At 39.8% G+C, this 15,627-nt stretch overlaps 1 protein-coding gene and 1 pseudogene across 1 annotated transcript; one reads left to right on the top strand and one right to left on the bottom strand.

The window, feature by feature from the left end:
* Positions 1-205: 205 nt before the first annotated feature.
* Positions 206-12,186, bottom strand: LEPROTL1 (leptin receptor overlapping transcript like 1). The gene is made up of 4 exons (XM_036250326.1): positions 12,030-12,186; positions 5,937-6,012; positions 3,843-4,029; positions 206-2,500 (listed from the first exon to the last, which is right to left on the bottom strand). Exons 1-4 carry the CDS (start codon positions 12,043-12,045, stop codon positions 2,384-2,386), a joined length of 396 nt encoding a protein of 131 aa, XP_036106219.1. The 5' UTR covers positions 12,046-12,186; the 3' UTR covers positions 206-2,383.
* On the top strand, positions 2,707-3,139 carry LOC118622812 (annotated as a pseudogene).
* Positions 12,187-15,627: the final 3,441 nt, after the last annotated feature.

Below are 15,627 nucleotides of genomic sequence, written 5' to 3'. Positions count from 1 at the left end.
CCTTTTACTTCAGCTCAAATCATAGGGCTTCACTATAATATTTATTACTATGGTTTCAATTTTATTTTAGAAGTGAAACTTCTGAAAGTCTGTTATAACTAATGTCATACTTACTTTATGTCACACTATTAAAATGGATAATGCACTTCAGAAACTGAAGCGTGTAGTACATGTTCATTCAAAAACACCCACAAACTAAAAAAGGTATTTAAAATCTTTATTGTTTCATCATCAAAAGTTTTCTTTCCATAGAAGAATGGCAATGAAGTATCAGTGCATATTCTATGGAAAATTCATACTTTAGGTACCTAGCCTAGAAATCAGAGACAGCACTATGTCAAGCTAGTGTGCAAGATCAAAGACACAATGCTGCCAATGCAATTAGTATACAGAAATATGCAGCTGTTAGAAAGAGTCTATGGCCAAATGACTAAAACAGCTGCAGTGCACTGCACTGACATTCTAGAACAGAAAGTGGGGAAGGGTTAGAGAATGTACTTACTGCCAAAGAATAGAGTAGATCACAGGCACTGAGTTCCCAATGGTTTCACCAGCTAATTCATGCGAACCTGTACCTTCCTCTTCGAGTCTACAGCATTATAACTCTGCAAGCCATTTTCAGCCTAATGTGCAGATGGGATAACCACAGGCAGTATCTCATTCTGCTTCCCATCTCACAGCTAAAAGTAATAACTTGTGTTCCGCTATAAAACCTGTGACTTCAGGCATCTTTAGTAAAAAGATGACCAAATCTAAAATTTGTTCCCCTTTTCTTGAGAAATAAACTTTATAAAAAAACAAAAGATAGCTGTCATGATTACTCAGTTTTGTCTGAAGGTAAAACAATTTTTTATGTAAGTATACTGAATAAACATACATACAAATGTCCTTAAAATACTCAGACCAATTTTAACCTTTTCATAACTAGCTCCTGAAAAAAGTACTGATAATTGTGAGCTGCAAATAACCATTACAATCTGATCATGCCTGGCTACTGGGAACTTTGGGGTCAGGTTTGTCTGAAGCTGCTGCACAGCTGGATGTGGCTACTTTGCATTAATTCACACAATAATGCCATTTGAAAGGAAACAGCAGCTCTATCATGATGAAACAAAAATAAAAACAACTGAGAGGTATACAGGAAACTTGTCTTAAATAGTTTTAAATTACATATGATATAACATTAGAGAATAAGAACTACAATTAACCACTGTCTAAATCTTAAATTGTTAATGCATGAATTATTTGCAAGACTAACAAGTCACTTGTTAATCATGTCAAAGCCTTGTGGGGCAGGGGGCACTCTGAATGTATGGCATAGCAATTACCTTTTCAGGTGAAGATAAACACTTCTAATTTAAAGTGTTATTAAACTATATTTGAAAAGTTATTTTATTTGATATATACATTGTATAAAATAAGTTAAAAGGAGGGAGCAGGGAAAAGTTTTCTGGTATATATGATGCAAACATACAACTTTCCCTTCTCAGTAGTAGTTCCATGAATGTCCATTTTACCCGTGGCAAAACATGAAAGGCTGATAGGAGATCAAAATGTCCCCTTATAATTAGAAACAGGACTCAAAAAATGAAATTTGAACATTATTTCCTCCCACAATGCAACTCTTTATCAAAAACATAAATAAAAACCGTATCTCAAAAATTTGTTTTTACACCCTTAAAGTTTAACAAAAATTTCTTCAAACAATTCAGAAGAAAAGCACTCCTCTGTAGCAACTCCATGAAATAATTTCAATTCACAAAACACCTCTTTACTGGCAAAACCAGCAACCATTATGGATGGCATGGGCATTAATACTTGGCCCTTCTGAGGTATAAAAATGCAGCTATATTTGCACTGAGTATATAGTCTATAAGGTATGCCAACACTGAATGTCTGCATAAAATTGGGAGTGATGTCATCCTGACTGATTGAAAACTTACTTTTGTAACTTTTTGTAATAATGAAGGTTAAATAATTTTAAAAGATATACTTTAGCCCAGTAAAAGCCAGCAGAAATCTAATTCCTAACCAATGTGAATGGTTATTGCATTTAAAAAATGTTTAACACTGTATACTGATTAAAAAACAAAAACAAAACTAGACAAGGGAAACACATAAATATTTAAATTCAGCAGGGCACCACAAAAAGCATACTATGGGTAAGTGTGAAATCAGTCAAGCTTTTCCAAAAGAGAAAATCCTTTTAATCCTTTAGCAAGTCTCTGTGAAAATAGTATGCTTACAATAAAAGTGAGAAGGGAGCACCTAGAATACCCCCAGGAGGCTTGCTACACCATTCAGCATCGCTGCCCCATTTCCTGTGTGCATGATGACCAACGAATGACAAGAAGTCTATCTGACAATAGTTCAGTAATTTCTTTCACCACTGCTGCCAGCTGAAGTCGTCATTGCTTCCAAAGACCAAGAAAAAGCCCAGTATAGTTGCAAAGATGACTGTGTTTCCTGTGAGAACAAGTGCACAAGCTCCCCACGCAATCTATGGAAATAGGATATAAACGTTTAGTTCACAGACACATAAAAATGAAAAGCAAATCTAGGCTCTAGTCATATGCCAATCATGTTCTAAAACACTACTGAATACTTAATGGTACTTTTATATCACTGCATTTATCCTTAATTCCTTTAAAAAGACAAAGTCCTCTCTTCCGTTTTGCAGCCATCATAGAAGCGCCAATGGTCAAAATGAAGTTCAATCCCTTTGTGACTTCTGACCGGAGCAAGAACCGTAAAAGGCATTTCAATGCACCTTCCTAAATTCGCAGGAAGATTATGTCTTCTCCTCTTTCCAAAGAGCTGAGACAGAGTACAATGTTTGGTCCATGCCCATCCGAAAGGATGATGAAGTTCAGGTTGTTCGAGGACATTACAAAGGGCAGCCAATTGGCAAAGTAGTGCAGTTTACAGGAAGAAATATGTCATCTACACTGAACGAGTGCAACGGGGGAAAGCTAATGGTACGACTGTTCGTGTGGGCACTCACCCCAGCAAGGTGGTCACTAGACTAACACTGGACAAAGACCGCAAAAAGATCCTTGAACGTAAAGCCAAATCTTGCCAAGTAGGAAAGGAAAAGGGCAAATACAAGGAAGAAACTATTGAGAAGATGCAGGAATAAAGTAATCTTACATACAACTTTCATTAAAACTTAAAATAAAATAAAAATAAATAAAAAGACAAAGTCAGGAAAGATAATTAATCAAAAGCAAGCTTGACTCTGGACTATGAGGAGGCAGCATAACATTCTATAATTTTCTGTTTATGAAGAAATTTGCTCCAACTCTTCTTAATGAATCTAAAATATTATCTAGAGAGCAGATTAAATTGAAAGTATAAGAGGTGAAAACACACTCATGTACATTCTTTTAAAGGGGCAGGAGCAGTAATTGGCCTCTCCATATGGAGGGAGGCCAGTCACCATCTTTTCTACTTCCCCAGAGATGAAAGAGTGAATCTATGACTGGAGTTTGGGAGGAAGAACCGTATACATAACGCAGCTTTCTCCTCTTTTGTACTTCCCCACCTGCAAAGAACACAAGATCTCCTTGGATCCTCCACATTTCAAGCTGTTCAGGGCAGGTCTGTGATTGTTCAGCACCAGGTTTGGTTGTTGTGCCCAATTCTGACACCAAAGTATCAGCAAACCAACTGTGCTGCAGATCTGAACCATGCTTTCTAATATCATTTTTATCAGTTAACAAACAACAAAAGTTCTTTTTTATCTTTATCCTTCAGGCTCCCATGACCCTTATCTCTTTTTCACAAAAATTTTTTCCTGAGAAAAACTTTACATTACATTAGTGAAGAATGTATTTACTTACCAAGTGTGCTCTGGCAAATACAATAGGGAGTCCAAAAGCTGAGACAACAATGCCTGTTGTAAGAAATATGGCAAGTTCCTTACAAGCGTTACTCATAGCATCTGTATCATCCACTAATCTTCTTGCTATGCAGTATGGAATAGGCGAAAGGATGTAAAAAAACAGAACAAAGAGGGGCCAGTATTGGCTAGGAAAAAAAAAAAAAGTTAATGTAGTTTTGCCATCTATGTCATTTTCCTACACATAAAAATATGCTTTTAAAAAATAAGGGCCAAAGGAATATTGCAATGTACAAAACATGATACAGTTTAAACGTAGGCTATAATCTGAACACTAAAAAGGGGACAGAGTCATAGTATTCCTAATGTCAGTTATAATACAATTAGTAAAATATTTCTTATATTAAAAGAAAGTGCTTTATAAATATAACAGTTGGAACCAAGGTCCAAAATTTAAAATATATTTCATCTTAGGTTATAAATAAAGAGGCATATAGAGAATGGGAATATCACAGTGATTTTTAAAATTCGAAATTCATGCCCTTAACTTCAGTGATATCCTGCCTTAGCACAGAGCTGGAACACCTCCAAACTTCTTAGGTCACTAAGAAATCCCAAAATACTGAAATCAAAATAGAGAAAATGAACTGAAAGAAATATTGAAAACTTTCAGCCAGAATATAGAATTTATTACAATAAAAATAAATGGCTTTTAGTCTATTGTGTAGCTACCATGTTGTCATCTCCTGGTTATGATAATATAACTATAGTTATGTGAGACAGTATCACTGAGGGAAACTGTGTGAAGGGTACAGGGGACTGCTCTGTACTACTTTTGCAAATTCTGGAGAGTTCATAATTATTTCAGAATAAAAAAAGTGTAAGAGTGGAGATTTGTTCATACAGGCTTATACCAAAAATTTATCTATATATTTACTAAAATATCTTTCCCTAAATACTTTAAGAATAGAAAAAAAATCACAAATGAACATGTTTAAGAAAAAAATTCAAACAATACAAAAAGCACAAAAAGTGAAAACTTGCCCTGGCCAGTGTGGCTCAGTTGGTTGGAACATTATTCTGTACAGCAAAAGGTGGTGGGACTGATTCCCGATCAGGGCACATATCCAGATTGGGAGTTCGAGCCCCAATCCAGAGGTGACGGGGAAGCAACCGACTGAGGTTTCTCTCTCACATTCATGTTTCTCTCTCTCAAATCAATAGTTGCCCATATCTCCCCTGATTTTCTTTCCCACTCTATTGAGCTTCTCGTGGATCCTTCCATATTTCCATATAAAGAAACTTAGAAAGAATGAATGAGCCCTGGCCGGTGGCTCAGTTAGCTGGAGCATCCACCTGTACACCAAAAAGTTTCGGGTTCAACTCCCAGTCAGGGCACATACCTAGGTTGTGGATTTGATCCCAGGTCAGGGTGCACAGGGGAGGCAACCAATCAATTTTTCATTCGCATCAATGTTTTTCTCTTGCTCTCTCCCTTCCTCTCTCTAAAATCAATGAACATATTAATTTTATTATAAGCAATTTGCAGTTCTTTTACATACTTGTTGAAAATATACTTTAATTTTCTGTATTTGTTTCATTTTTCTATTGAGTTGTCTATATTTTTCTTACTAATTTATCCTATTAAATTTTAAAAGTTCTTTCTATCCTAAGGAAAATAATTGCTTACATAACCCTTTCTCCCCCTTAGTTAACGATTTCTTGGCTCTGCTGTGGTATTTTTTGCTAAAAAGACATCCTTAATTTTCTTGTATGTAATTTTATCAGTAGGTACTCAAAAGCGAACAGTAGCTCTGGGTTACTGTGTTGCTGTTTTGCCGTTACAGACTTAGCAGTAGCAGTCTAGGAGCACTAGCCAAAAGTCTTGTTTTTTGTATTTTGGTGTCCTAGAATATTTACAAACAAATTTTAAATGAAGACTTTTAAAAAAAGGGTTGTCGCCAGTAAATGAACATTTCTCAGGATTACTTTTACAGCAGTAAGTTAATAAATAAATAAATAAATAAAATTTAAACTTTAAAAGTGGAAAAATGCTATCCTTATCTATGCAAAAAAACACAAAAATTTTACATACTTGTATATTGGAAGGGCACATCCAAGCATCAAAAACATCAGCCCAATTGCTCCTCCAAAGGACAAACTAATCAAAGCTGCAAAGTAAAGAAAAAGTCAAGGAGAAACAGTAATTAAACTAAATTGATATTTTTTTTATTATTAGCAGTCTGAACATGTAATCCCAGAAGTAAAAAGCAAAACAATACACACAAAAACAAATGTATTAAAAGTGAGTTACCTCCCTAAGTGTAAATTACTTAGTCTCAGAATAAGACTTCTGTAGCATCTTCAAGGCAAAATGAAATAATATTGATTTTCAAAGCTCTGACCTACTGCTAGCACACCACTGCACTCCCTAATTACTGGTTCCATTCTCAGTCTTCAAGATCAATGCTCTTCTAGACAGTATTATATTTACTCCACAGATCATTAGTTTTGAAAAACAGAATGTGGAGAAATGCCACTGTCAGCTTTACTAAACTTAAGCCTCATCCTTTCGGAAAATCAGCTTTCACTTCTTATACATATGTGCACCCCAATGTGTGCAAAACTGATAAGAAAAGTGTCCCAGGATATCTGTAGTTAATAATTTTAATCATTAATTGTTAAAGATCTTTATTTATTTTTCCTAATTGAGTTTTTTTTTTTTTTAAGAGAGAGGAAGGGAGAGGGAGAGAGAGATAAAAACATCGATCAGCCACCTCCTGCATGCCCCTAACTGGGAGCTGGGCCCACAACCTGGGCATGTGCCCTGACCGGCACGGGTCGACACTCAACCACTGAGCAACACAGGGCCGGCTGTTACAGATGTTTAAATAGTTGGCAAAGCTAGCTGGGTTTCCTCCTCTAATCTCCTACACATTAGAAAATGTGCAGGACAGTGGGTACATCTTTCTGTGGTATCACTATTTTAAGACGTTATCTCAAGCAAAAGATGTGTTCTACAGGTGAAATAGACTTTCTAAAGTTATACACACATACTTATACAAAGCATTATATTTTACAAAGGGTTTTCACATATATTAGTGAATCAAAACAACTTTCTTGAATAGGTATATTTAATCAATGGCCTAGAATTAGGCAAAGAAATAAATGATCAAGTTCTATATGACCTACATTTCTGCAAGTACATGCCTAAAACAATAACTTACGTCTTTTTTTTAGTGATGTAGTTAAAATTCCAAATATTTATAGAAGGTCTAAAAGTTATCAAGATAAAATCTAACATGTAAAAACCAAAATTAATCTTAAATGGGTTCAATGTTGTCAAGTGCTACTGATACTTCTTTGAATTAAAGTGGGCATAATCAAGGAAACCCACTGACATGGTAACCTGGCAGATTCAGTGTTCACTTATATCACTGATGTAGGTCATGTCAACCCTGAACACATTTACTTAGTCTTTAATGCCATATTTTCAGTTGCAGAAACAGAGAAATTTTTGCACTTGTATTCTACAGCAAATGAGGAAGTTTACAAGGGAATCCAATGTAAACGATAAGCAAAATACTGAGTTTACCATCTGCTTTGGTCAGTTCAATATAGGTCCTCATGCCCTGTTTACTTCCCTTGACACATCATCAATCACAGCAGGCTACTCACTCTTGCTTCTGCATTCTAGTGACACTGGCCCTCTCTCCTTTTCTAAAAATTAGCAGGTTCCCTCACCTATGTGGTTGTTGCACATGTTGTCTCTTCTACCTCAGACACTTCTTTATTCTCTCATTTCATTAAAAGATATTTACTGAGCACTAAATATGTAACAGGTGATGGGGAGATGTGAATAAACAAGATAAGGCCCTTCCACGTTCAGGGAGCTTCATTCTTATCTTCCTACTCCTTTCCTCTTTCTTCCAAGTTAATTTCTACCCTTCCTTCAGATCTCAGCTCAGTCACTGCTTACTCAGGAAAGTTTTTCCAAACCTCCTAACTAGAATAACTCTCATTTATTTCCTTCCTTCCTTCCTTCCTTCCTTCCTTCCTTCCTTCCTTCCTTCCTTCCTTCCTTCCTTCCTTCCTCCCTCCCTCCCTCCCTCCCTCCTTCCCTCCTTTCTTCGTTCCCATAGATGTTTCTGTTTCTCTCTCTCTCTCTCTCTCTTTTTCCTCTCTCTAAAATCATTTTTTAAAAAAAATCAAAGCTCTTACTCTCAGGAAATTTACATTCTAGCAGGAGAATAAATTGTTTTTTTAAAAGTCAGCAAATAGCCCTGGCTAGTTTGGCTCAGCAGTTAGAGCGTCAGCCCTCAGACCAGAGTCTCAAGCTTGATTCCGCTCAAGGGCACATGTCTCAGTTGTGGTTCGTCCCCGTCCCTAGTCAGGGTCATTCAGGAGGCAACCAGATGATGTGTCCCTCTATGTTAATGTTTCTCTCTCTCTCTGTCCCTCCCTCCCTCCCTCTCTATCCGAAGATAAATAGCAAAAATATTCTTGGGTGAAGATTAAAATAAGTAAATAAATAAATAAAAAGTCAGCAAATAGCCTGGCGGTGTGGCTCAGTGCTTGAGTGTTGACCCATGCCCCAAGAGGTTGCCAGCTCGATTCCGGTCAGGGAACATGCCCAGGTTGTGGGCCTGATCCCCAGTGCGGGGCATGCAGGAGGTGGCCAATCGATGTTCTTTCTCATCGATGTTTCTCTCTCCCTCCCGCTCTCTCTAAAAATTTTTTTTAAAAAGCAAATAAATGTAAAGTGCTATGAAAAAAATCAAGCAGAGTAAAGGGAAGGAGTGCTGTTCCAGACACAGTGGTCTGGACGAGGTGACATCTGAGCAGAGATCTGTATGGAATGAGAAACTGGACCACGTGGGTATCTGGGGGAGCATTCCAAGCAGAGGGACATACATGTACAGAGGCTCTCCTTACACTGTACACCTCCCCTTTGCTCAGTTATCACAGCTGTAATTTACATTGATTTGTATTTGTCTTTCTTTTTAAACTGTTCGCTCCACAAGAGAAAAAGTGTTTCTGTTGTTGATGCTCACACCCCAGCTCTTAACACTCAATAATAAATATCTGTAGAATGAATGAAAGGAACCAAAGGGATGGGGGTGGGGGAGAAGGGGAGGGGAGGGGGGCAGAGCAGAGGAGAGAAGTGGGGGCAGGAGGAAAAGGGATGGTGGGAAGGGAAGGGGAAGATAGTGTGCATGATGTAGTCTAGTAGATACAGCCCTTAACTGAAGTCAGGAGATGCTGGGTCCTATCTCCTACCAGCCTCCTACTAGCTGTCTAAATACAGTGATTATATCTGAGTGTCAGTTCTTTCTTCTATAAGAGTTGGACTAGATCTGAAATGAAAATAATTCTCTGAACACTAAAGGTATTTGTTATAAGATCTGCTGAAGTAAAAAACCATCTCTACTTTTTTAATGTAGTTGCCCAACAGCTGAGTTCACCACTATAAATATATAGTAACACATTTATTCAGAAGCCAATTTAGTCAGAATATAGCTTAGAATTCTGGGTCACTAAACAAGAGTCACTAAAGAGACAAAATATATGTCACAAAACCTATACACTAAAGCTAACTTTCTTTATAAATAGACCCTTAGGCTCTTGTTCAGGGATTATTTATTCATGTTTTGTAACAGTTATTGTGTGTGAATTTCAGAACAAAACAATTTTATTTTAAAGAATCATCTATGCATATATATAGATATATATATATAGTAATTCATGAATGCAGAACAAAATTAATTGAAAAGTAACTTTCCCTTGCAAAAGATTAGTTACCTGTATTTTGTGACATAAAAAATTTTAAGTTTGATGATTTTGATCTCCATATTAAAACAAATGAAAAAGAGGTAGAAATGATATAAGCAAGATCTGCCCTCTGACGGGGGGAGGAGACTGAAAAATTCTACAAAAGCATACCACTTTTGGGAATCCTGGCCAAGAGGCAAGTAGCCTTAGGACTCTGTCTCTGAAGGTAACTGTTCTGTGACCAAGAACAATTATTTATGTTCTTATCATCAAAGAAGTAAGTGTAAATTCTTTGAGTATACTCTTAAAAAGTTAATGAAACACAGTTTCTTCAAAAAAATGAAGAAACTAAAATAAGATAAGATTCAGGTATCAAAACATAATTTCATATGACGTACCAGTCATACTGGATAAAAGCCAATGGGGTTAAATAAATTACTCAAAAGTGTTCCCAAAACTTGTAAAGTTTCTCCAGTCTTATGAAATCAGCAACTAGGCAAATTTCATCATTTGTATATAAATGGTTGTCCTAGATGACATATCAACACAAGAATTTATACTGTCATTGAGTGATGCAACATTCAGAAGCAAAACTTAGATGAGTCGCCCTGGCCGGTTTGGTTCAGCGGTGAGAGCATCAGCCATCGAACCAGAGTCTCAGGTTCAATTCTGGTCAAGGACATGTACCTCTGTTGCAGTTCATCCCCGGCCCTGGTCGGGGTTGTGGGGGAGGCAACCAGTCTCTCTCTCTCTTCCCCCCTCCCTCCCACTCTATCTGAAGATAAACAGAAAAATGCTCGGGTGAGGATTAAAAAACAAAACAAAACACTTAGATGAGTCTGGTTTCTCTTCCCAACACCTCTATGCTAGGGATGGAATAGCTCAATTATCTAAACTCTAGAGACAGGGTGCTGGTTCTGTGATCACAAAGAAATTAGAGTAGGAAAGGAGTCCAGTTCCCTAATCTAGGTATTACCAGAAAAATATATAACAAAGCAACAGGCAAGTGGCTCTGGAAATAAGTAATGAACTCCAATTACAGCAACACTCCTCTTTAATAAAATAGGCCAACAGGAAGAAAATATCCTGATAAACAACCATAATTATAACAATCAGAAAATCGTACTGAAACCCAAAGTGTTAAGTACAATTCCATCTGAGATACTTTCACCTAGTTAATGTTTACCTAGGTTTACAGGAAGAAATTACAGTTATTTTTAGAAAGAGACTCCTGCATTAATGACACTGAAGAAATGGAGAACAGGGAAACTGGCAACATCCTAAAAACCACAGCATTTTTTTTTTTTTACCATAAATGCCTTTCACACAAGGATTTAAAAAGGTCTATTATGGTTCAAAAGGCGATTATAAAGGCTCTCAGTTGCTCAGATGACAACATTTTATATAAGAAACAAAATGTTTCCAGAAATTAAAAAAAACAAGTGACTCTGGGAAAAATAGCTCAAAATGTCTTTAAAGGAAATAAAAGACACAGAGGAAACATTGCTATCAAAGTTCTTCGCCGCCCCTTTTACAAAGCCGCAGGTCAGGAACTCAACGAAGTTCGTTGTCAAGCTGAAAACGCTGTTGATGGTACCTGCTTCGACTCACACTAACAGAACGACCAGTTGGAAAATATGCAACATTCCTATTTCTATACAAAATGTTCCCTCAAACGACTAGTTTTTCATTAAGTTTTAATACCATTTAATCTTTTAAAAACCCAATTAAATAAAAACTTTGAAATGTGAAAAAGCCTCAACGTGCAAGCGTGGAGAAGGCAGAGAAGAGGAACACTTTGAAGTCGCCTACAGGGTCCAGCCTATGGCACAAAACCCACAGATCAAAATGCATCCGTCTTAGGAGCGTGGACAGCTTGGAGTACGGGTCCCGAGAGTGGATGGGATCACCAAGGTCTCGGAAGGAATCGCCCCTAACCCTTCCAGGGTGCTCCTGAGTGACTCGGTTGGGCTCAGCACTGGAAGGTCACACTTGCGCCTTTAAGTGGGAAATGACACTGATTTCCCGTAACTGGCATCTCTTGTGGTCTCAGCCCCCGAAACCCACATTCTGACCTCCTGTCTCTCGGATGCAAACTCGGCAAAGCGAGTTGCTGCGGGACTTTTAACAGACCGCGGACCCCTTCAATCTTTGTACGGGGGGAGATGGGCGGGCAGAGAGGCTGCGGAGATCAGCGGGGGCTGACGGGGAAGCCGCGGTGCCTGCGGTCGGGTCCCGGGGCGCCGCGCCCACCTCCGCTGCGAGGGCGGAGGCGGGGATCCGGGTCGGCCTCCGGAGAAGAGCCCCTGCGGCGCGCGCTCCGATGGGGCGGCGGCGTGCGAGGGCCGCGTGGGACCCCCACCCCCTCGCTTTGGGCGGCCGCACAGTCCTCCTGCGCCCTGCGCCCCAGGCCCACCTTTGATGCCGGCCATGGCGGTGACGTCGCTCCGGGCTCCAGGACCGAGGCGGCGGCGGTGGCCAGGAGACCAGAGACGCGCGGCGGCGGCGACAAGACAACACCCGGAAGTGCACGACGCAGCCGCAGCACTTCCGCCGGCGGCTCGCACTGGCGCGGGGGGCGCCGAGGACGCGCGGGCTGGGGACTAGCCGGCCGACCCCTTCCTCCCCTGCTCCGCTCCTCGCAGATCGCCGCCCTCGGAGGCTTTCCTCCCAGCCCCACTTCCGGGGCGTGCCGGCGCCGGCCCCGAGCTGCTCCGGGTCGGCGGAAGCTCCGGTACCCGGCGACGTTCCGTGTTCTTGGAGGAGGAGGAAAGAGCGCCAGGGCCGCCGAGCTTTGGGAGGCATGGGGTGTGATGTCCCCGGGGGAAGGTTTTGCACCCACTTCTCTCTCGGTCCAGCCCTGTCATGAAGGAGAGGAGGGCCAGTTGGCTGGTCTGCACTTGGCTCCTCAGAACTAGGGATCTGGTGAGACCCATCCCCAGAGATAGGAGCAGCGGGGCACAGTAAAGGGTGGATTTAATATAAACCCGATCTCTTGGAAATCTGAGGATCGCTGTTTTTTTTTGTTTTGGTAGTAAAGTAACAGAGCTAGGGGGAAAAAAAAGGAGAAAGCAGAGGTACAAATACATTTACTTACGTAATCGTAGAAATTTACTGTGTTCGGAACAGGGCTAGGAGCCGAGGTCAACAAAAAGGTTCGGTTTCTGCCCTCCAGGAGCTTGAAGTTCGGTGAGAGAGAGAGACACAAAAAATCGTGAAAAATTGCAACAATAATTGCTAGGAAAATGGGTATACAGTCCCATGAAAGCCTTCGATTTAGATCAGTCAGAACTTCCCCGAGTGGGGGACAAGGGTGGGATGAACAGGTGTGTAATTAGAGAAGAGGGAAAGCATTAACTGGGAGGGGATTGTGTGTTTGTGGAGAGAGTGGGGTGATGAGTTTGGGTGGCAAACTGGGAGGGAGCCTGGAGCTTGGTCGGCTGTAGAGGAGAGGCCACGGATTGCTGGGGTTTGAGGTAGGCAGTATGGTTATACAGCAAGGTCCTATAGAAGGAGCCCCTACCGCCGCCCCCAGCATTGAGAATCTTTGGAGGGTTTTAAAAAGATACAAGTGGAGGTGGGTGATTTAAGATTTGAATTGAAATCTTTTCAGTCATCAGACTAAGATAAACTAGCATGTAAGATCTTGTTGAGTGAATAGTTGGAAGAGGTGTTTCCAACGTGCTTTAAAATGAGAGCTGGGCATCCAAGGTTGAATTTTTAAAAGATAAAAAATTTAGCCCTGGCCAGTTTGGCTCAGTGGTTGAGCGTCGGCCTGCAGACCAGAGAGTCCCGGATTCGGTTCCCGCTAGGGGCACGTACCACAAAATAATAAAAATTAAATAATATAAAGTAAAATTTTAAAAAATAAAAAATTTAAAATAGGTCTCTTCTTGAAGCTTAATGTTCCAGATAAATCTAAAGGTATCTCATGGAGGAGAACCTTTTTTCTGTTCAAGTTTGCGCAGAAAAGGTCTGCCATCTGTACCATGAAGAGTTTCTTCATTTAAGGAGGGTGGTGGAAAAACCACAAGACACACTTAAACACATGTGGAAATGTTGCTGTTCAGACTGTCTGTGAACCACTAGCTTTCCTTTTCTAAACTGAAGCAGACAGACATCCCGCTTTCCAACCATCTTTAAAGAGATAGAATTCCTGGAGAAGTAAATGACTCCATCCCAAACAATCACCACTAACAACATCTTTTGTTTTGTTTCACAGTATTCTATTGTTGTAGACCAACGAGACAGACCAGACTCAGACTCAAAACTGGGTTCAAATTAAGAGAGCTTTATTAGCCGTGGCGACTGTTCCATACTACTCAGAGGAGAGAGCAGCCCCGAGCTCAGGGGGAGGGTTGCTTATATAGTTGTTTTAGGCCCTGTTAAGGAATATGGATTAAGGGTATGCGAGCAAGCAAGCTCATACAGAAGTAGATATTTGCAGTTAGCTGTTATGCCTGAGGGAATAATCAGTTTCTGTGTACACAAAGCAATGGTAACCTATACAATGCAGTGGTTACCTATATAATGCAGTGGTTATCTATTAGCAGATAGTTCTTGCCATTCCCTTAAAAATCCAGGGGCAAGGTCATGTGTTTGTCCTTTACACTATTCTTGAAAGCAGGAATGGTTGAGGGAACAGCAGAGAGATAGTTGACCAGTGGCGGTGTATTGGGAAGTGATAGGTTTTCATCTCTTAGGCTCATAGCTTAGCTCCTGGGGAAAGATCACATTTTTTGGAAGCCTTTTGGAGCTCCCAAAAGCCCCAGTGGCAGAGTTAAATGCTAGTCTCCTAGTTTTCTCTTGTGGATATAAGGCATTACAGACATTCCTCCTTGATGACCTTTATGGACAACTGGGATTGTTCTTTAGATTAGAGGGATCTTTTGTTTCCATGGTCACTGAATCCTAAGAGTTTGTACTCCTTTGACTTTTCCATGAGATCCACAGTGTTTCTAGGAAGAAAACACTCACTACCCCAAGGACTATTTTTGGTCTACAGATGTTATCTAGAGTTACTTGAGACCTTAAAAACAGTATGTCTAAATGTTGTAATTCAAAGACCACCTACAACAGAATTCTTTGGAATGCTTCCTAAAAATGCAAACTTCTGGGTCCTACTCCCAGACATTCTAAATCAGAACTTTTGTGGGCAGAGCCCAAGAATCTGAAATTTTAACAAGCACCCTAAAGATTTCCTATGCAAACTAAAGCTTAAAAATAATTGTCTAGAAAGGGCAGAATGTCAGGAGTCTTCCTCATCAGTTTACCTAATGAATCCTAAACATTAGTAATGTTATATCCTTTAAATGTTCTCTAAATATTCTTATATAATAACCTTTAATAGTTTCAAAGCGTTCCATATGGCTTGCTGTCCTCCAAAGTTAATTCACAAAGATGGGGATGGGCGTGGGAGAAAGAGAGCTGTTGTTTATTGAGCAGCTGCTATGTGCCTGGTGCTTTAAATATTTATCTGATATAATCCACCCTAAAATTTTGTTAATTTGGAATTACTAACACTTACAGATCAAGTCAGAGAAACCTCAGAGAAGATTTAAAAAAATTTTTTTTTCTTTATTTTAGAGAGAGAGAGGAAGGGGGAAGGAGAGAGATGAGAACATCGATTGGCCACCTTTTGCATGCCCCGCACTGACCCCACAACCTGGGCATGTCCCCTGACCGGGAATTGAACTGTTGACCTCTTGGTGCATGGATGCTCAACCACTGAGCCACACTGGCTGCTCTATTTTGTAGTTTGTTTGAATCAGGTTCACACATTGCTACTGCCATATCTAAATTCTCTCGTTACACATTGTAGCTCTTCCTGTGGCATTAAATGCCGTCTTCATTTTGATAACATAATTACCAAGTTTACCTTAGCTTTGAAATTCAAACTTGTAAATCCAAGTATCTATTTGACATGTCTACCTGGATGCCTACTTCAAACTTAACATGTTGAGAATTCTCTAATCACAACTTTATTCCAGTTGTGCTTGGTCCCACTCGAAGCC

This window comes from Molossus molossus, unplaced genomic scaffold (genome assembly GCF_014108415.1).
Source record: "Molossus molossus isolate mMolMol1 unplaced genomic scaffold, mMolMol1.p scaffold_m16_p_9, whole genome shotgun sequence".
In the NCBI taxonomy this organism is placed as follows: Eukaryota; Metazoa; Chordata; class Mammalia; order Chiroptera; family Molossidae; genus Molossus; species Molossus molossus.
The sequence above is the reverse complement of the archived record's forward strand: the minus strand, read 5'-3'. Positions and strand labels throughout refer to the sequence as shown.

Excerpts from the sequence above, each read along its gene's own strand:
- LEPROTL1 (XM_036250326.1), bottom strand. Across the intron at positions 4,030-5,936 it reads TGTGCCCTTCCAATATACAA|CCAATACTGGCCCCTCTTTG; the intron begins GTATGTAAAATT and ends TTTTTTTCCTAG. Across the intron at positions 2,501-3,842 it reads TATTTGCCAGAGCACACTTG|ATTGCGTGGGGAGCTTGTGC; the intron begins GTAAGTAAATAC and ends CTATTTCCATAG.